Source organism: Electrona antarctica, assembly GCF_951216825.1.
Source record: "Electrona antarctica genome assembly, chromosome: 21".
Classification (NCBI taxonomy): Eukaryota; Metazoa; Chordata; class Actinopteri; order Myctophiformes; family Myctophidae; genus Electrona; species Electrona antarctica.
The window spans coordinates 29,434,164-29,455,866 of NC_136802.1; the positions used below are offsets into that span (position 1 = coordinate 29,434,164).

General features: G+C 42.5%; 1 protein-coding gene across 5 annotated transcripts in view; it reads right to left on the bottom strand.

Moving 5' to 3' along the window:
- mark2b (MAP/microtubule affinity-regulating kinase 2b) overlaps nt 1-21,703 on the bottom strand; it is a 92,418-nt gene that overhangs the window by 57,132 nt on the left and 13,583 nt on the right. For all 5 annotated transcript variants that reach the window (XM_079490706.1, XM_079490705.1, XM_079490707.1 and 2 more), the window contains exon 2: nt 4,308-4,469. In XM_079490706.1, coding sequence (XP_079346832.1) covers nt 4,308-4,469 — 162 coding nt within the window. The remainder of the gene's footprint in view (nt 1-4,307; nt 4,470-21,703) is intronic.

Here is a 21,703-nt window from a genome sequence, read left to right on the forward strand (position 1 = left end):
ACTGGGACAGTCTGCCAAGCTCACTGGAGTTATTTCAGCTACTCCCTTCACTCTCACCAACACCAGCACAACCTTCCAATAACCTTCCAATAACAAACAGGCAGATGTCTTGGGGGGGACCCCCCCCCACTCGCCTCCCTGAGAACTAGAGATATAAATCAACAGCTTCATCCCGTAGCATAGGGGTCTTCAACAGGGGGTCAGACTCATCAGGGTTACTACTGGGAGGCCTCCAAATGTGTGATGGAGCTTCTTTTTTTTTTTTACATTTAGCCACATGAACACCAGCAGCATGCCTATTCTGAGGCGAAGATTTGGCAAAAAAAAGCAGATCTACAAACTTGTAGATTGGCTATTTTTGGCGTATTAAGTGTGTAAATATTGAGTGTTTAAGGGGCTAAATGTCTGAAAATACATCATATTCATAATGAATGAGAAAAGATAAGTCAACAAACTCAAAACATGAATTGGCACAACACTGATCACAGACAGTGCTATCAATCTATGAAAACGTTTAATCTGCAACACAAATGTATACAATATGTACTGGGGGTCCCTACTTTTTCTCTCACTCAGCCAAGGGGTCCGTGGCCTGAAAAACCCCTGCCTTATAAGGATTCTTCAGATAAAGTCATTCAATGTTTGCAGATATCACACATTTTACCACAATATGAAAATGATGTGGTGACATACTGTACGATCAATGTGTCAATTATTCAGTTACATTTACAACTGCATTTACAACAAGCATCTAAAACAATCATACTTTCTCTTTCGTTTTTTTTAATCACTCAATTATAGTAACTGCAGCTACATTAATGATTACCTAGGATATTAAATCACTAACAAGCCTCTCTCTGCCAAAGTTAAGTTCAAGGTTAAGAACTTTCACGCCAAGCTTTTCAACCGTGACGTCTTATTTTGAAGACCCCAAAAGCTGATCCGGTGAACCGGAAGTAATAATGGGTCATTTCCGGGACAGGCCCTAGTAGTAATATTCTTTCATCAGAAATGCAAATGTAGTAACAGCGAGGTTGCAGGGCTTTTTAGCTCCTCAAACATTGATGTTCTGAATGATCCCCTCAGTCTGAGCCTCAATTCAGTGAAAAACGGGGCCAAATATCATGTAAAAAATCTTCTAAATCCTCCAGTTTTCTGAAATAAATATTTTCACGATTTTTCAAAAATAGCAGACCTACAAGCTCGTAGCGTGCCACTTGGTTGCGCGCTATGAGCTTGTAGATCTGCTATTTTTCAATAGCTAAATTATAACATAATGTTTAAAACACCAAAAAGGGGTGCCCGCCCAAAATGGGTTAAGTGAAGAGTGGACGGAGCGGAAACATTCAATGACGTGGAAGCAAATCGACAGAGACGCCAAGAACCGGTAAAGGCCGATTTTGGATTAATAATAACCTATTAAAGTCGTCCAATGTCGATTTAGGCAAGAGTTAAGCTACAATGGCACAGTCAACTTGGTTATAGTGTTTGCCATTATAGACACCACCTGGAATTACTGTCAATTACCCCTTCGCTAAGCTCCACTCTGCGATGGAAAGCTGTCCTTCTCACCCATTGAGATGCATGTTAAATGACAGGATTTCTCTGTTTAAATAATCGATCGTTTCAGTAGCGAGAGCTTCAAAATGTTTTCTAAATCTAGTCAACAGTAGCCGGCAGTAGGCTATGCACTGACTGGACAAATGTGTATGACATTATTTCAATAAACTAGAAACACGAGGAAATGTTAGAGGATTTTATTTTCTCCATTATGGCTCAGCTCTATATTAAACCCCACGTAAATGTATGCACAATGGATGCATGCCTATTGCAGAGGCTTACTAGTCAAGTGGAGGCTTTTCACTCGTTACATGCCTGGTCCAAATTGATACGGATTTGGCCGCAGAACCCCCATCAGAAAAGGTTTTGTGCCAGGGACCCCCATGAGAGAAGATGTGTCGACGTCCGTCGAAGGGTCTTCAAAACAGCCTATCGTATTAAGGAGCTTGTCTCGTGCCTATTTTTTAATAGACAACGTATAAAATAGGGCTTAAGGGGCCTCAAAAGCCCCCAGAGGTCCCCAGACCCCTCCTTCTGCTGTCGTTCATGACTCTGCTGTAATGACTGTGGTGCCTCGTGGCGCTGCCAGCAACACAGAGGCGCCTCCCAAAACACACGCGCTCAATTCACACAGTCACAGCCACAATTCACAACGGGCTGTGGGATTTTCAGCCCTCGCGTCGCTCACAGATAAAAGGAAGATGAATTCGTGTCCACACTCCACTGCGTCGTTTTTGGTTTTTGGGGAACTAGAGTCGACACTGAGAATAAACACTTTCTATTTTCACTCTGCCTTCTACTTGGATCCTGCCCCCGCATGGTCTCTGGTTAAACACAAGCCTGCAGCCTTTTTTAACAAAACAACAGAAAACCAATACGATGGGATACGCGTTCCACTGTTGCTAAGACCAGGGCTTAAAGCCAAACAAATTCCCAAGACTGAAAATGATTTTTTGCAAATCTGCACTGATCTCATTAAATTACCCCTATGAAATCCCATTGGTTGTGTGTTGACTGTACCCTGTACTGATTACATTTCTGTTTGACTGTACCCTGTACATTTCTGTTTGACTGTACCCTGTACTGATTACATTTCTGTTTGACTGTACCCTGTACATTTCTGTTTGACTGTACCCTGTACTGATTACATTTCTGTTTGACTGTACCCTGTACTGATTACATTTCTGACAATAAAGTAATCAATCAATCAATTACTCATATTCTTATTTTTGTACCATCCATTCATCAACCAAGAAACTCACACTGCAGTGCTGCACATTCACCTATTCATTCGTTCACCAAAATAAATCACACCCGTGTGAAGTCAGGGGCACTCCTATCATCATACTGTACTGTGACACATGGGGAGAATTCCACATTAGAAAGTGTATATGTGTGTGTGTGGGTGTATGTGGGTGTGTGTGTGTGTGGGTGTGTGTGTGTGGGGGGGGGCTGCAACTACAGTTATCAATTATTTTCTTAGCAATTATTCTAACCATGACTTTTTGAGGGGCACTAGCTCCCTCCTATGCCCAGCTTTCCGGGTTTGTGTAAACACAAACATGGAAGACAAAATTGTGATTGGCCAGAATGAGATGATGTATGATGATAAGAGCGCCCCTCACTTCACACGGGTGTGATATTTTGATTAATCAAGACACATTTAAAATATTTGGTTTACATTATTTGGAGGGCGCTAGCCCCTCCTATGTCCAGCTTTGAGGGTTTGTGTAAACACCAACATTGCCTTAACGCAACCATTGAATGCCATGGACAATGAATGGCCAGCTTTGAGTGTTTGTGTAAACACAAACACTGTGTAGACGCAAACATCGAAGACGAGGGTGAGGACGCAAATTGTGATTGGCCGGAATGAGATGATGTATGATGATCAGAGAGCCCCTCACTTCACACGGGTGTGATTTTTTAGAAATCAACAATTCAATTAACCACTTGAGTGTTAAAGGGCCACTTCACCGCTGTTGCAACCTTATTGTAATGATGTTTGGGAAACAAGACACACTTTCCTGGGGTTTTTATGTGTGCAATACGTGATGTTAGATATTTGAGTATTTCAAAGTGCCAGTGATGTCATGGACACTGGTCTCACTTGAAACTTCCTTCCTGGACTACATGTTGTCTCAGTAAGACAGCCCCTCTCCACAAGGTGGGGTGAGTGCAGCAAAGCATTATGGTCTTTGTTGTAATCCAGGAGTGAGACCAGTGTCCATGACATCAGACACTTTGAAATACTAAAATATCTAAAAACACAAATTACCCACATAAATACGCCAGGAAAGTGTTTATTGTCTCCCAAACATCATTAAAATAAGATCTGGTTGCAAAAAGGGTGAAGTGGCCCTTTAACCCATTTTGGGCGGGAACCCCTTTTGGTGTTTTAAGCATTATGTTATACTTTAGCTATTGAAAAATAGCAGATCTACAAGCTCATAGCGTGGCACCGAGTGCCGCGCTACGAGCTTGTAGGTCTGCTATTTTTGAAAAATCATGAAAATGTGGCGCAAATCTTGTGGCACATAACATTTTTGGGGGTCCTTGACATGAAATAGTTTGAAAACCACAGAATAGAAACATCGTTTTTTTCAGAAAACTGTCATGATTTAGAAGACATTTGTAGAATCGAGCTCAGGTCTAAATGGGTTAAGACAAGTTAAACTTCCTGTCTCACACACCGATATTGTGTGACATTTTGCCTATAATGACAACCTCACACAATGTTGACCTACCTCTTTGCCAGTGAGGACGTGCCGTGCCAGTTTGACCTTGGCGAAGTTGCCCTTGCCGATGGTCTTCAGTAACCGGTAGTTACCAATGTGGGGTTGGTCGTCCGCCGTCGTAGCGACCGAGTTACGACAGCGCGGCATGCTGGGTCGGCTGGACTTGGTGTCCTGAGGAGCAACGAAGGGAAAGGGTCAACTTTATGCACCAATATGTCACCATGCCAAGACATAAATAAATGCAATCATCGTCAGCAAGCACCACACACACACACCAATCAACATACAAACAATACACAAAGGAAACATCAGGCGAAAATGGGCGCACATTTGGACGGAAATAGCCAAAAAAAGGGGTAAAAAGGAGTGGATCAAGGAGACCTTGGTCAATGAAGTGAAGTGGTTCAGAAACACTGAAGACAGCAGGGACAAATTAGTTCTTAAATGTATTGGTCCTGTATCTTTGCAGATGCTAATATAATTATACAACAACCAGACAGAAGCCACCTGAACTCTGAACAAGCGTCGACTAGTAAATTAGTAATCAGTAAGCACTTCTTCGTTTCTCTGACTTGGATCTCTGACCCTGGGCGCGTTCCTGGGGGTCTGACCCCCACACGGGGGTCAGAGAAACTGTCATTTCTCAACCGTTTCGGACGCGGGACGGCTCGCCAGAACCGGGCCGGCACCCTGGCCGCGTTCCTGTGGGTCTGGAACCTCCGGGGACCCCCTGGGGACCCCCACACGGAGTTGAACCAATCACTTCACATGGTGTGATTTTAGTTCAAAAGGTGCAAAAAACTAATCCATGAAGCCCAATTGGGCAACCGATATATTGCAGATATAGATCATCTTTTAAGTCACTTCTGAAAACACATCTGTTCAGGAAAGCCTTCCCCTGGCCCTAGATCACCTCATTTGCCATAACTGTGTCTGTGCATGTTTGTGGATGTGGGCACATGTCTGTACTTAAACTGTGTTTATTGCTTGTACTATGCCTTAATTAGTATCATCGGTAACACCTGTGAAGGAAGTAGGGAAGGGGCCCGGAAGTAGGAAGAGTTATTCTGTGTGCATATAGTTGGTGAGGGGTGCGTTAAGACGACCGGATTAAGGTTGGTGAGGGGCGCCTTAAGGGTTGGGAGAGGGTTAGGTTTAGGTGTGCTGCCCCGTGGGAGTTTAGGGTGAGGGTTTGAGATAGGTTGTAGGGGTTGTAGGACTAATGACAGGTCTAACCAATGACTAGTCTAAACTAAGTAGCTCAGTCATAGAGAACTCGCCTTTCGACCACAAGGTCATGGGTTCGATCCCGGGCACAGGCCACCTCAGCGTATGAGGAGCGCGGCTTGAAGTCGTGCCGTTAAGTAAGTACTGGGAGCTGATGGTAGGTGTTGCGCTCCACCTCAGCAATCCATCTCCCAAGGGTCTAGAGCATTGAAACGGGGATAGACTCGTGCACCCTGGCTGATACAGACAATAAGCCTTACTGACGTACTTATTATGCACATATGTATGCCTCTATTTTTGAGTGGTGCAAACCACTCCAACAACCAGCTTTGTCTGTATCTATGTGTTTATGTGTCTATGTATGTGTGTACCTGTACGTGGGACCCAAAAGAATGAGCATGGTTACTATGGTCACTGACATTACGTCAGACCACAGCTGATCAGGCTATATAAGACCTTGCACCACTCAGTTCACACGGGTGTGATTTTTTATCTACTGATGGCCTATACATTATGCACACCTGACCAGCCCAGGTGCAGAAAGGGATGCACCGAATGGGAAACAAGTTGGCCGAAACCGAATACCGAATATGATATGAATATAATTATTATATATAAAAAACGAAATTACCAGTTTTTGTACCATTGCTGTCATGGCTATACCTTTGTTATAGAGTTACAGCTACATGATAATGGCAAGAGACATGATTACATTTTGATCACGTCGTCACAACAAAAACAGTAGGTTTACGAAAGGTAACCCCGGTTCCAGGGCTCCAGGCTAACATTTTCACCAACCGTCCCAAAAAAATGATCCCAGATGAAAAGTTTTCATGATGTGTGAGATGAAAGAATATTTTGGTCATACTAGCCTATAATCATTAGCCTATACTCATTTCACCTGCATGTTGGCTTCAACCAGTATAGTGCTTAAAATGCAAGTAAAGAATAATACTCATTCACCGGTGTATCACGGAGTAGCTTCCTACAGCTAGAAATAAGAGAAAATATCGCCGTATGCGAATCATTTGAATACCATTTAAGAATGATTGCACTGTGTAGACTGTAGAAGTTGGAGGAGCGGACAGAGGATGTCCGTGCAACTTGTCACGTCTTAAATTGTCAGCGACTCGTCAAACATTGTACATTTACCTTTACTCAACTGACCTACGTAACTATTAAATCGAATGTGATTTTAAAACTCGGGAGGGCGGGTTAAATTCTTTTTTTTGGCACATGCAATGCAAGCACTAAACTTTAGTGCTTGCTGTAGTGACTGTAGTGACTACAGTATCAAAAGTAGCAGATCCACAAGCTTGATGCGAGGTGGTGACAGTCAGGCACACAGCCTGTACCGTCCGGGTATGCGAGTAAGACACTCTGGCAAGCAGATCAGTAACTTGCAGCGGGCTATATTAACAATACTATGTCTTATTTTACTTTAATATAATTTGTGAGGGGATTTGAGGCAGATCACTCCCGTGTCAGTCTGTGTCGCTTGCGTCTGTCTTATGCAGCGCTGCTAGACTCATGCTGTTTGTCGGTGCGCACGACATGCACATTTTCAGTACAGAAACTCCTCTAGTCCCAAAACAGTCCTGAATGAGATATTTAAATCGGCCCAAATAGATATTTTATAGGCCCCGGGACGTCGGGGCACCGTTAATCTGGAGCCCTGCCCGGTTCCTTGATTACTCGGTTTCTGCTCCTAAAATCAATACCGGATATGCATTTCTTTTGCCACTATTCAGCCGAATAGTTTCAGTGGCCGAATATTTGGTGCATCCCCATTCTCGTTGATATTGTCATGCTATTTTAATTAGTAAGCCTACTACTTACTCTGCACTTGTAAAAATGCAGAGCTGCTAAGACTACAAAATGTCCCTCTAGATCCATAAAGGTCTTATCCAATGCAAGCCAAAAAATCAGCTGACACAAAATAATAAGCCAGGCAGAGGAGAAAGGTGATTCCTATCAGTGCAGTGCAGGACGCTAGCAGGCCAACAGACACTTTGCTAGTCGTCGGCTTGGCGTTGACCCGCAATGACCTGTAACTCGAAAGCTTACAGTTACTCTACATCTTGTGTTCCTCTGTTGACATGAAACTTCTATAACACTAGACTAGAATGAGTCAACAGAGAGAGAGAGAGAGAGAGAGAGAGAGAGAGAGAGGGAGGGGGGAGGGGGGGGGGGAATCCCAATGCTGTCCCAATACTTACATAGCTGCCTGAATGTGTCTGACCTGGGTCTGAACCCAAACAACAGTGAGAGCAGCAGATGACTGTATTGTGCCCCCAAGCACAGTTATGCCTGATTTATCCATGGTCGTCGCACGCCATGCGGAGCACCGACGGTAGCCCCATGTACACGAGCTCACAACGTGTCGCGATGTTTTTGAGCTTGTAGATCAGCTACTTTTCAGTGCACCGCCAGGTGTGTAAATTAGGCTTCAGTCAATGCCAGCAGTATCACATCAAGTCATTCAACAGCTACAGTAAAACGGTACTGCTAATGTGCTAATGGTACAGTGATACGTTGCCTCGATACCTCTCTCACTCATAAAACAAAACTGTGCTGGCCTGGAATGTTTTTGCATGGACAGCAACAGCGATAGGGTTTCAACTCTAGGACTGGGTCACAGCAATTGTGTGTGCGTGTGTGTGCGTGTGCGAGCGTGTGTGTGTGTGTGTGTGTGTGTGTGCGTGCGTGTGTGTGTGTGTGTGTGTGTGTGTGATCTGAGCGGACAGGTGACAGGGCTCAGGGTCAGAAGAGGGGATGACTGGCTCCAGGGTGACGAGACGCAAACACAGTCTCACACTCCCTCACACACACACACACACACACACACACGCACACAGTCTCTCACATGCATGCATGTATGCACACACACCTCTGCAGGAGATTTGACACCAAAGAGAGAGCCAGTGAATTTCAGTTAGTGCACAGTGTAAAAGACTCTCTCTCTGTTTCCTTCCTTCTTCTCTGTTGAGTTTGCGGAGACACTGCGGCGTGTTGAGCAAGCCTCTCGCTCCTTCTCCACCATCTGTTGGCTCATGGGAGACGACACGGTGAACCGTGATACCTCTGTGTCTCTGTCTTTGCTCCAGATGGTAGGACGCGAGGTCTCCCTGCCAACTCAGTCCTTTATACACAAGCCCATGGTGATATACAGTGGTATTTATTTGGGCCAGATTAGTCTTTTATTATATATTATAAAAAGGAGGATCCCTCCTTCCACAATGACACATAATGTGACCATTCAAAATCGTATTTGTCCAACAGACCGGGAAGCAGCCTGACACACGGCCAGGGTCGATTTCGACGACTAAGGCTATGACGACCAAATGTTGGTTGACTACCTTTTTTCACTGACAAAAAACTAAGCTACGATGACTAAAACTAAGACTAAATATTTTGACAATCATACATCAATGGATGAAAACTAGACTAAAACATTAGGGGAGGGACTAGTGGAGAAGAGATCCAGCAACACTAAAAGACAAGTGAGTCGTTTTGGTTGAGCTCAAGTGTTGAGCTCTGAGATCTACAAGCTCAACACGTAGGCTATTTTCAGCATGCAGCAAAGTGTAAAATCAGACATTACGACGCCATAACGGCCTGGCAAAATATATATTTTTGTCGACCATATCAACTGTAGATTTAGTATGACTAAAACTAGACTAACACTAAAACATATCTGAAGACTAAAATATGACAAAAAGTAAATGAAAATGTATTCAAAAGACTGACTAACTAAATCAAAATATGCTGTCAAAATCAACACTGCACACAGCTGCCTTGATCTAGCCTAGCTTCCAAATGTAGGGCTCCGTGTGGGCCCAACACTCCACTTCAAACAGGCTCGCAGTGATTCAATATTTTATTTGGTCTGTTGATTTGAGAGATTATTATGCCTTGTAATAAACAGCGCATTATTATTACAAACCTGATGGATACAAAAAAAACACAGAATGATTATGCCATTATGGTATGGCTCCAGCATTTGCAGAACCCTAATGAATGTAATCTTTGACATTACACTTGAAATTGCTAATATTGATTTGTTACATTTATTACAGTCTGTTGATTTAGCACCTTCAGAGAAAGAGAGGGGTCTGTGGGTCTGTCTGTCTGTCTGTCTGTCTGTCTGTGAGAGACGGTAGTACAGGTGGTGCAACGTTTTGGCCACACATGGCCTTCGTCATTACTGTATTGTGTATTTTATGTCAAGGGTCAACGGTGGCCATTTGTTACTTCAGCCCTTGGCCTTTGGGCAGAAGTCAAGCCATATGTCTCAGACTCTGACTGAGTTGCAGCCTGTCACCATTTATCCTTCTATGTCTCAGACTCTGACTGAGTTGCAGCCTGTCACCATTTATCCTTCTATGTCTCAGACTCTGACTGAGTTGCAGCCTGTCACCATTTATCCTTCTATGTGCTGTTCAGATGTTCATATGTCTCAGACTCTGACTGAGTTGCAGCCTGTCACCATTCATCCTTCTATGTCTCAGACTCTGACTGAGTTGCAGCCTGTCACCATTTATCCTTCTATGTGTTGTTCAGATGACATCAGTGTTCTTCTAGGTCAGTGGTTCCCTTTTTAGCCGTAATCCAAAAGAGAAATTAGATGTTTGCCTGCGCTGGGAACCCAAACTATAGTGAAAACAGGACATCTACAAGCTCACAACGCGCCTCGTTGTGAGCTTGTAGATCAGCTCTTTTCACTAGTTGTGTCTTCCAATTTATGGAATTTCTTAGATTGTTTATTTGATGTCTTCATGAAATTACTGCAAAGAAATCATTGCATTTTGCTTTTAATTCATGAAAAGTCTTGCTTTTTTTGGGAATGTTTTTTTGAAAAGCAAAATGTAGGAAACAAAAAAAATACAGGGACCCATGACAATGTGTCTGCGACCCACAAATAGGTTCTAGGTACAGTATATGGACCCCTTCAAAACAAAAGGTCCCTTCTTCTTCTTCTTCATGTCTTCCATCATTCTGAACCTCTATTTCCTATACTCCCATCTCGCCCTCAGCTCTAAATTAGTACTTGCTACTTGCTTGGCTCCACCTGTACAATTCCTCTGAATGAGTGGTGAAAGGTGCCGGCGCAAACACCCATGTCCCATTATAACAGACATGACAAACAGGCTTTGAGGAAGTCCGTGCTTTTTCGCAACCACAATTGCGACAACAGCACATCTAGTTGTAGTTAGATAGAAACCTTACGGACCAGTAACCACTAGCAATATATATATATATTATATATATATATATATATATATATATATATATATATATATATATATATATATATATATATATAAACACACACACACTGGAAATGCTAAAACTCTTGTCTCCTAATGAATTGGCCAGTAACAAAACATAATGGAGTGTATGCGCGTGATGACATCATCATCAAACCAGGAAGTTATGCAGGAACGCCTACTGAGTGGCCAAAAACTACTTTCTGGCCTTGACAGCCCATACATCCACACAGAAAAGTCATATCTGATTGCATTAAACAACATTAAACGATGTTAAACTCACTTTGCCTGTTGCTTTGCCACTCGATTTGCCACTCGATGTGCCCATTCACTTTAAGCATTTGTTTATTTCTATTTGTCAGTGAGCTTTTAGAACTGTATGGTAGGTTCAGTATGTCCGTGTGTTCATCTCTCTTCTCCCTTCCTCGGCCCCCTATCTCAGTGAGCTTTTAGAACTGTATGGTAGGTTCAGTATGTCCGTGTGTTCATCTCTCTTCTCCCCTCCTCGGCCCCCTATCTCAGTGAGCTTTTAGAACTGTATGGTAGGTTCAGTATGTCTGTATGTTCATCTCTCTTCTCCCTTCCTCGGCCCCCTATCTCAGTGAACTTTTAGAACTGTATGGTAGGTTCAGTATGTCCATCTCTCTTCTCCCTTCCTCGGCCCCCTATCTCAGTGAGCTTTTAGAACTGTATGGTAGGTTCAGTATGTCCGTATGTCCATCTCTCTTCTCCCTTCCTCGGGCCCCTATCTCAGTGAGCTTTTAGAACTGTATGGTAGGTTCAGTATGTCCGTATGTCCATCTCTCTTCTCCCTTCCTCGGGCCCCTATCTCAGTGAGCTTTTAGAACTGTATGGTAGGTTCAGTATGTCCGTCTCTCTTCTCCCTTCCTCGGCCCCCTTAGAACTGTATGGTAGGTTCAGTATGTCCGTATGTCCATCTCTCTTCTCCCTTCCTCGGCCCCCTTAGAACTGTATGGTAGGTTCAGTATGTCCGTATGTCCATCTCTCTTCTCCCTTCCTCGGCCCCCTTAGAACTGTATGGTAGGTTCAGTATGTCCGTATGTCCATCTCTCTTCTCCCTTCCTCGGCCCCCTTAGAACTGTATGGTAGGTTCAGTATGTCCGTATGTCCATCTCTCTTCACCCCTCCTCGGCCCCCTTATCAGGACGTGCAGCGTAGTACCTCCGTGGGTGTTGCATAAAGAGATGCACTCTTATATTAACCAATTCAGGCCTGACGTCGAAATTTAAAAAAAGTTTTCTAAATCATCAAGATTTGAGGCACATTTTAAAGATTTTTCAAAAATTGCAGACCTACAAGTTCATAGCGCGCCACTCGGTGGCGCGCTATGAGCTTGTAGATCTGCTATTTTTCAATAGCTAAATTATAACATAATGTTTAAAACACCAAAAGGGGTACCCGTCCAGAATGGGTTAAGCACTAGTTTGCTCACGATGAAATCGCATATTAGCAATAGCAACTTGTTTGGACTTGTAGATCGGCTGTTTTTCTTATATTCGTGTAGATTATAGGTTGTGGGCAACATTTAAAGGTCGGATCTATCAAACGCATTATAATACACTTTGGGACTTCAGAACACTCGTTATAAATGATTATAATTATGCATAACAACTTATAACAAGGTTTGTGGAGTATTATAAGTGCTGGTCATAATAACCTTTAGGTGTTTTATGTATGAAGACTCGTTCTAACTGACTATGTAAGTATGTATGACTAAGTATAAGTATATAATAACAGTACGGGCGGTTATTGAGAACTCTACAGGTCAACTCGTCTCAAATAAACCTCTCCGTCGGCCAAAGGTCCAACTCTCCTAACCAAAACAATGTGCACGCACGTCGCACGTTCAATTACGTAATGGTAAATCTTTACCATGTATGACACCCAGCCACACAGCCCTCAGCCACAAATTACAATGTGGAAATATAAAGGCTATTTCACCAGTAGATAAAGTAAATAATAATAATAATAATAAATACTAGATAAATAATATTCTGCTTACATTTCATTTGGCCAAATTGTATGACATTAGTGAAAACATTTGGAGTCTGGAGCCAGCGTTCAGTGACAGTTTAGCCTAGTTTTTTCCCCAGTCGATCAAGATAAAATAAGAAAAGATATCCATCTTCTGATGTTTGCACCCAATTTGTGTCCAAGTTAAAGGACCACTTCACCACTTTTCAACCTATCTTCATATAATAGGTCCTCACTAATAATCATGAAAAAATGGCACGATTTTTTTCTACTCAGTCTGTGTCTCATAGGACGGCTGTGGGCAGTTTAGAAACCGTCTTCCAGTGACATCATCATTAGGCAGATTTTTTTTAAAACAATATTTTTTTTACAAAAATATTTAGATTTTCATTATCGTGAGAAAGATGGCTTCCATTTTCGCATTGCAACTTTTCAGGACTAGAAAGCCTGCAGTTTCTATTAGCTTGTATTCCCCATCGATGATGTCACTGGAAGACGGTTTCTGAACTGCCCACAGCCCTCCTATGAGACACAGACTGAGTAGAAAAAAATTGCACAATTTTTTCATGATTATTAGTGAGGACCTATTATATGAAGATAGGTTGAAAAGTGGTGAAGTGGTCCTTTAACAGGAGGTAGGGAGAGTATGACAAAAATACCCTCGGTTTTGGGAATAAGAGGATGCACACACACGCCAGATGACTTAGTGGTTTGAAAAACTACAGGCCATGAGCTAAACCACTTCCTGGTTGTCTGTCTCTCTGCTATTCTTTTCATATCTGGTCAAGCTATGATTATCTCCGCCAGGAGATCATGTTTTAGAATGAAGCACTAGTGCTGAGTGCTGACCATAAAATGCCCAACCAGAAATAGTTCAGTCAGCTAGAGCTGGATAGAATTTATATATCAAATTCTCCTAAATGAGACAGGCATATTTTAATGAATGATACAGAAATATTCGATTTTTTTTTTTTTTTTCCATTGTACATACAAAAATGTACAATGGGTGTAAAACAAAAATCATATTGCTCACTCTGGGGCTTCCCATGATATGCAAAAGCCATGGAAGTACATTAAAGAATTATATAAACGTATTGAAAATTGGTAATTTGTATCATGATGATTATTTTACATCATATAGCGCAGCCCTACTGCCAGCTAAGGGTACACGACAGCTATACTTTGCAGCCAACTCGGCAGTTAGCAGCTAAGCTTTCCATGAGCTTAACACATCATAGCGTGCCATGACCTGTGCATAGAAGTCAAACAATAACCAACCGAGCTGGTGTACATGTCTAAAGATTAATTAATTCTTCTCAGTTTATTCCAGCATCCTGTAACAAGGCATGGCCATGATTTTATACATGTTGTCAGCTATAGAGGCCCACACAAATAACATTACTCATAGCATGATAGCATATCTGTGGTAAAAAAAGATAATTAAAAAAATCACATCCATGTGAAGTGAGTGTTCCAGGGGGTCCCCAGCTAAATGATAGTTTGGAACCAAATGGCCCTGTAACTCAGAGAGTGTACAAATGGAACCAAATAGATCCTAACGGGTCCATTTGGTTCCATTTGTATACAGAGTTAAATTACGATTGATTTTACAATATAAATTGGGGTCTCTCTTTGACGATGGAGAGAACCACTATATTTCCACTCTCACTCCAGAGGGCCACATTGCATATATACTGTCGTAACAAAAATAGCAGATCTACAAGCTCAAATAGATTGTAGATCTGCTATTTTTGCTATATTTGAATTGAAATCCTGAATTATTCTTTTCTATTTTTGAATTGGAATCCTGAAAATTAACATTTTTATGTCATTTCAAATGCCTTTAATTTTTATGTTAACTTTAAGAAACTAAATACAAATACATTTGACATAAAAAAGACGATAACATTTTAATACTAGTCATTAAGCTACTAATTGTGACCCAAGTAATAAAAACGGTTCATGTTTGCATGTTTGGAATTGTAACAGCTGAATCAATATTCTGATATTAACCCGACACTATAAACACTTTCCCTCCCATTCACGAGTTACACGAGTTAATTGACGTCTCCCTTTCCCTCCCAAACACGAGTTATGTTTTCATTGTTTAATTTGACGTTTTTTTATCACTTTTAACCTAAGACTTAAATGGTTTCCCTCTGACACGGTAGGATACGTCACGCGTTCGGATCACGTGACCGGAAGAAAAAACAAATCATTGAGACTGGCTTCTCAGGGCGCAATGCAAAGTGTATGGCCCATAATGGTGGCGCCCGTGACTCCCAGTTCCCCGCTGCTGCCGTTGTCGGGACCGTGGAATATTTCACAAAACGATCACACCATTTTTAGGTGGATTTTCATGAAATGGAACGACCATCGCGGCCGGGTGGTTCTTCAAAGGTTTAGTGAAAAACAACGGCAGGTAAATTGGGATTGCGATCGATTAATCCCGCAGTCAAACCGTTAAGTGAAGGTGGGGGTCGCATGTGGCTCCCCGGGCCGCCAGTTGCCCATGCATGTATGCTGTGGATAGTGAGTTCAAAGTGGGAGCTTCTTCTCAGCGCCTTCCTCCTCTCTTCCAGTTCTCTTCCTTCCCTCCTCTCTCACTCCACCTCTTTCTTGTCTATTTTTGTCTGATCCCCCCCTCTCTGGTTTTCAGCAGCTGCGAACCAATGCCACACACGTGCACACAGTTGCATGCAGTCGTGCACAGTTTGCACACATACATACACACGCGCGCACACCTCCTGTGTTAATTATAGACGTGTCAGAGGACAATAAGTGACGTCATTGTTTAGTTCTCAGCTCACATTACTCTCTGATGCTGGTTCGTCTGACTCATGTAGATCAACTTAAAACCACAGACACACGAGAGCGCACACAGAGTGGAGTAAGACATCCACTCGTTTAGGGCATTTCTGTACTTTGCATCCCCTCCAACCACCAATACCACACAAACAGACAAACAAACTATATACAATCGCTCAGCATTTCAACATCACATCTACATTCTAGTTTATTAGCCACAAAGATAAATATATACAGTATGAACTGCGGATATATGACATCCCTAGCAAATGTGGAAACGAGGATAAGAGGAGAATGAACAGGAGCAGAGCCTGCATCTCATTCTCAGTCTCTCTGATACAGTAGTGGCTGGTCACCATATCATGGATATCATCAATATGTTTACATAGATGAATGTTTCGCCACAGAGTCAAGCATAAATAATAACATTAATAATATTGCTATATATATATATAATATAATATAATATATATAATATAATATGGTTGGCAGACCTTCAGCTCATGGGGGCTGAAAAAGGTTCTGAACTCAACCTCCTGTTGGGGGTCTGACTGAGGCTGGGGCATGGCTTATAATCTATCCTGGGAGAAATAAAAACAATGCACACACCACAACCATTTTCAGAACCATCCACAGTCAGGGGGGGTAAACACAGTGAGAGTGCTCTCACTGCTCTGTAGTCTCTGTAGTGTCATGTTCCAAAAATAACTGATCTACAAGCAAACAACGCTTCTCATCACGAGACGTTAACTTGTAAATCTGGCGTGCCTCTGATCTTACGACGGTTCCACGAGTCGACGACTCTCTCCATTTCCACTGAAAATGCGCCTTCTTTGACATGATTTTGTACATTTGATGGCTGTTTCTGGAGGCACTCGTTTATGTATACTCTTCTGGTGAGATTGCTAGAATTTATTTACTTATTTGATTGACACGTAACACATCCCACGAAAGGACACACACCCACATACTCATGTATACCATATAAGCGGCTACACTGTTTTGTTTTTCATCTAAAAGATTTAAAATAAAAGAATGGGACACTGGAATGGAATCTAATGTACAAGAATGCTACTCATACCATGCTGTGGCCAAATAAATAAATATATATAAAAGGTTGTAAAAACAGTAAGGTTGGCAGGTGCAAATTAAAATTTGTATTGCTTTAGTGGCTCATTTGAACATGCAACTTAGAGTCACTGGGTGTCACACTGCACACACAATCGTGTATACAGACACAAAACCAGACAGTCTCACACACACGCACGCACAGAGGTGTTAATCCAGGGCGTTGCTGATCATGTTTTGACTCGCACCTCATTATGGCTGACCTTTTCTAATCCAGGTACTGGGATAAAATCAGCCGTAGAACAGGAGGGAAGGAAGTAAGGAACTATTTAAGAGATGGCCGCATGGAAGAAGAAAAGGAAGAAAATGAAATAAATAACTAAATAATTAATTTACGAACAAATCGTGTGGATCTCGGGTCCGAACTCTGCACAGCGTGGCTTCAATCCGGATCTCTGACTTGACTTCTTGTGGCCAGCTTGTGACATCAATTGTCTACAATACGACGTAGAATACGGTAGATGATGTCTATGACTGATGATCTATTCTACGACATACTGTATAAGTCAAACTTTGGGGTTCAGTCAGTTCAAAGTCCCATTGACTTACATCAGTGGTTCCCAAAGTGGGGTCCGGGGACCCCCAGGGGTCCTTAAGGGAGTTCCAGGGGTCCCCAGCTAAATGATAGTTTGGAACCAAATGGACCCTTATGGGTCTGTAACTCAGAGAGTGTACAAATGGAACCAAACGGACCCTAATGGGTTCGTTTGGTTCCATTTGTACACTCCGAGTTAAATTTACTTTGATTTTATCATATAAATTGGGATAGACAGAGATAGAAATGACATTAAATGGGGGTCCGTAGACTAATGCATGTCAAACTGGGGGTTCTTGAAATTAAACGGGTTGAGAATCACTGCCGTAAAAATCTTCTCTTATGGGGGTCCCTGGCATATATTTTCAAATGGGGGTCAGTGGGCTATAATGAGTGTCAATTTGGGGGTCCTTGACGTGAAGAAGTTTGGGCACCACTGACTTACATTACACAAGTAAAGTAAGTCAAGTAAAAGTAAAATATTTAAAAAGTATAAAACCGGTGGAAAAACTGGCGGTTCACGAGGTTAACTCCAGACACACACTACAGACACCACCGCTGTAAACATGTATACAGTACACGGTACAATCCTACTGTCATCTTGCCGTTTGTGCGAGTGCAATTCAACGCACAACAGCAGGAACTGTTGTTAGGAAAGCACTGAACACTGAAATAAAAAATTGGAAGTGAACAAGAAGCCTTGTGTTGAAAAACCTGATATCCTCCTGAACGAGTATATCAGGCAACTGCCGTTGACGGTTACGTCAAGTCAAACCTTTTCACTGGTACATTGAATGGGCCTAATAAACCATTCCACCCCCCTGAGAAACTACAGAGGAGTGCTTTAAAATAGCACAGTAGTCGACAGTAGGAAGGATGATGGCTGGGTGTGATTCATCTCAGTTTAAAAACACTAGAGTGATGTGTACATAATTGGAAATTCAGTTACTAGTTAAGAAGCCACACAAATTGGTGAACAATTAATATTTTGTAAGGGAAACATTTTCCCCTTCCACTCTTTATAAAATAAAGCTACTGTATATGGTCTCTGTTGGGCAGAAAGAAACCTTGGACGTCCATTTCATCTCCTTTAAATACTTTGTGTTATGGCAGTGTTGCCCAATGGTAGTGAAAATAGCTGGTCAACGCATCACTTGTAGACTTGTCATTTTTGCTATTTCTTGAAAAAATTTCAGAACATTATTGAATACTTTCCCCTATAAAGACATGCCATGGACACCATGTTGAAAGTGGGTTACATCTGTCTGTGACTCTGTGGGTTTTATATTTAACCAGTATTAACAAGAGCTTGTGACTAAATAATAACTACATTGGATCCACTGGAAGAAAGGTTCTTTTTTTTCACCCTTTCCTGAAAAGTAACGGTTTTGAACATTGGGACATACAAGGTTTTTTCGCCTGGCAGACAGCGACGATGTGCGAAACAAACACGCTGGGGGGACAAAGACGGTTTCATTATGTGTAACAACACCACAACCGCATTACCACATTACATTACCACATTATACTGAATCTTGTGGGTGCGGAGGCAAACACATACACAACACACACACACACACACACACACACACACACACACACACACACACATATGTACAACCACACATACACACGCCTCCTGTCTCCAGGTCGTGATGACTGTGTTGCCATGGTGATCTGTCGCTGGCTGTAGTGTATCCTGCTCTCACCAGCCTTTGTGCCCCTCTCCTTTTCTCTTCCCCATCTCTCCTCTTTCCTTTTCCCCATGTCTGCCCTCTCCTTCTCTCTTCCCCATCTCTCCTCTTCTCTCTTCCCCATCTCTCCTCTTCTCTCTTCCCCATCTCTCCTCTTCTCTCTTCCCCATCTCTCCTCTTCTCTCTTCTCCTCTTCTCTCTTCCCCATCTCTCCTCTTCTCTTCCCCATCTCTCCTCTTCTCTCTTCCCCATCTCTCCTCTTCTCTTCCCCTCTCTTCCCCATCTCTCCTCTTCTCTCTTCCCCATCTCTCCTCTTCTCTCTTCCCCATCTCTCCTCTCTTCTTCTCTCTTCCACATCTCTCCTCTCTTCCCCATCTCTCCTCTTCTCTCTTCCCCATCTCTCCTCTTCTCTCTTCTTCTCTCTTCTCCATCTCTCCTCTCTTCTCCTCTCTTCCCCATCTCTCCTCTCTTCCCCATCTCTCATCTCTTCTTCTCTCTTCTCCATCTCTCCTCCTCTCTTCCCCATCTCTCCTCTCTTCTTCCCCATCTCTCCTCTCTTCTTCCCCATCTCTCCTCTCTTCCCCATCTCTCCTCTCTTCTCCTCTCTTCCCCATCTCTCCTCTCTTCTTCTCTCTTCTCCATCTCTCCTCTCTCTTCCCTATCTCTCCTCTTCCCCATCTCTCCTCTCCTCCCCATCTCTCCTCTCCATCTCTCCTCTCTTCTCCTCTCTTCCCCATCTCTCCTCTCTTCTCCTCTCTTCCCCATCTCTCCTCTCTTCTTCCCCATCTCTCCTCTCTTCTTCGCTCTTCCCCATCTCTCCTCTCTTCCCCATCTCTCCTCTCTTCTTCTCTCTTCCCCATCTCTCCTTCTCTCCTCTCTACTTTCATCTTCCCCATCTCTCCCTCATTCTCTCCCGTTCAAGATGATCTGTCCAGCCAACTCCCTGGGTGTCCTTTCTTTGCTTCGCGCTCATTCTTCCACTCGGTTATCTCTCTCTCGCTCTGTTTTAGCGGGTAGGTAGGTGGGCCTTCAAGTATCGTTACCACAGAGGGATCTGAGAAAGCCATTGTCTCCTAGCACGTGATTCACATACATAAATCTCTAAATCAGCCATGTAGACCATGCAAGACTAATATAAACACGGTATTATTGTGCACATAGCTACGATCACAATAAAGAAGACGGAAAAGGAATACTGCAAATACCATAAATGGTAAATGGTGCATTTATATAGCGCCTTTATCCAAGGCGCTTTACATAGATTGTGCATTACATTCACCCATTCACACACACATTCATACACCGTTTGCGGCGGAAGCCATGCAAGGTACCAACCAGCACATCGGGAGCAATTTGGGGTTCAGTGTCTTGCCCAAGGACACTTCAACATGTAGCCAGGAGGAGCCGGGATTCGAACCGCCGACCCATGGATCATTGGACGACCTGCTCTACCTCTTGAGCCACAGTCGCCCCATGAAAACAGCAGCAATACATGCACACTGCACAGCTTTTACTCAAATTAAATGCCAGTTTAAAAAGTACACATGCATTGGTTGCTACATCGTATGAAGAGCAGGGGAAGCCATCTCTCACTTTGAGAACTTCGCCTTGCAACTATCGATTATGTTATTGACAATTTTTGTTTTCACACACACACACACACACACACACACACACACACACACACACACACACACACACACACACACACACACACACACACACACACACACACACACACACACACACACACACACACACACACACACACACACACACACACACACACACACACACACACACACACACACACACACACACACACACACACACACACACACACACACACAGATTTCGACAAGATTTGTCTGATTAACATCTAAGCCATATTTCATGCCATTTTAACTGTCGCACAAAAACAGCTTATGTGTTGCATCATGGCACACTGTGAGCTTGATCTGCTATTTGCTGTAATTAAAAAGACATCAATTTCATTCAAATGAGTTGGTTAAATTTGATTAAATCATGAATTACCGTAGTTCGATTGTAGTGTTGCTCCACTACTTCTTTCACATGTTCAGGTACACATGTACTGTAAGAATTTCACTTATTTTACAGAACATCTATAAAGGTTTTTATAATATAATATAATATAATATAATATAATATAATATAATATAATATAATATAATATAATATAATATAATATAATATAATATAATATAATATAATATAATATAATATAATATAATATAATATATAGACTTGTGTAGTTGGCGTACAGCAGAGTAAAATAGTAAGAGAGTGACGACACTAGCGTTGACTCCCATTGTAACAATGGAATGCGGAAGTGCTCATTCTATCTCAATGGGATAGTTCCAGTCATAGGAGCAATATTTGGAACTATAGCCCATAGGCATTAGGCACCCACTTTGCGGCGAGATCAAAGCGTGTCGCTACTCTCCTACTCTACACTCTGGCGTACAGGAAAAACCCTGAATGACCATGATGAAGGAATCTGGCTCTGCCACCACAATCATGACATAACCAACCATATGATTTGGACAAATTGCTGAGAGGGGGGCATCAGAAAGACATGAGGTCAGAAAGACAAACGATGAAGTTCTACTGTACCTGGCACAGTATACACCAGTAGAAGAGACAGTGGTACAAAATTCCTTACTGAATGTTACTGAATACACTACGACAGTCGTTAAACATTTAAACCCTATATAATCTGTTGACCTG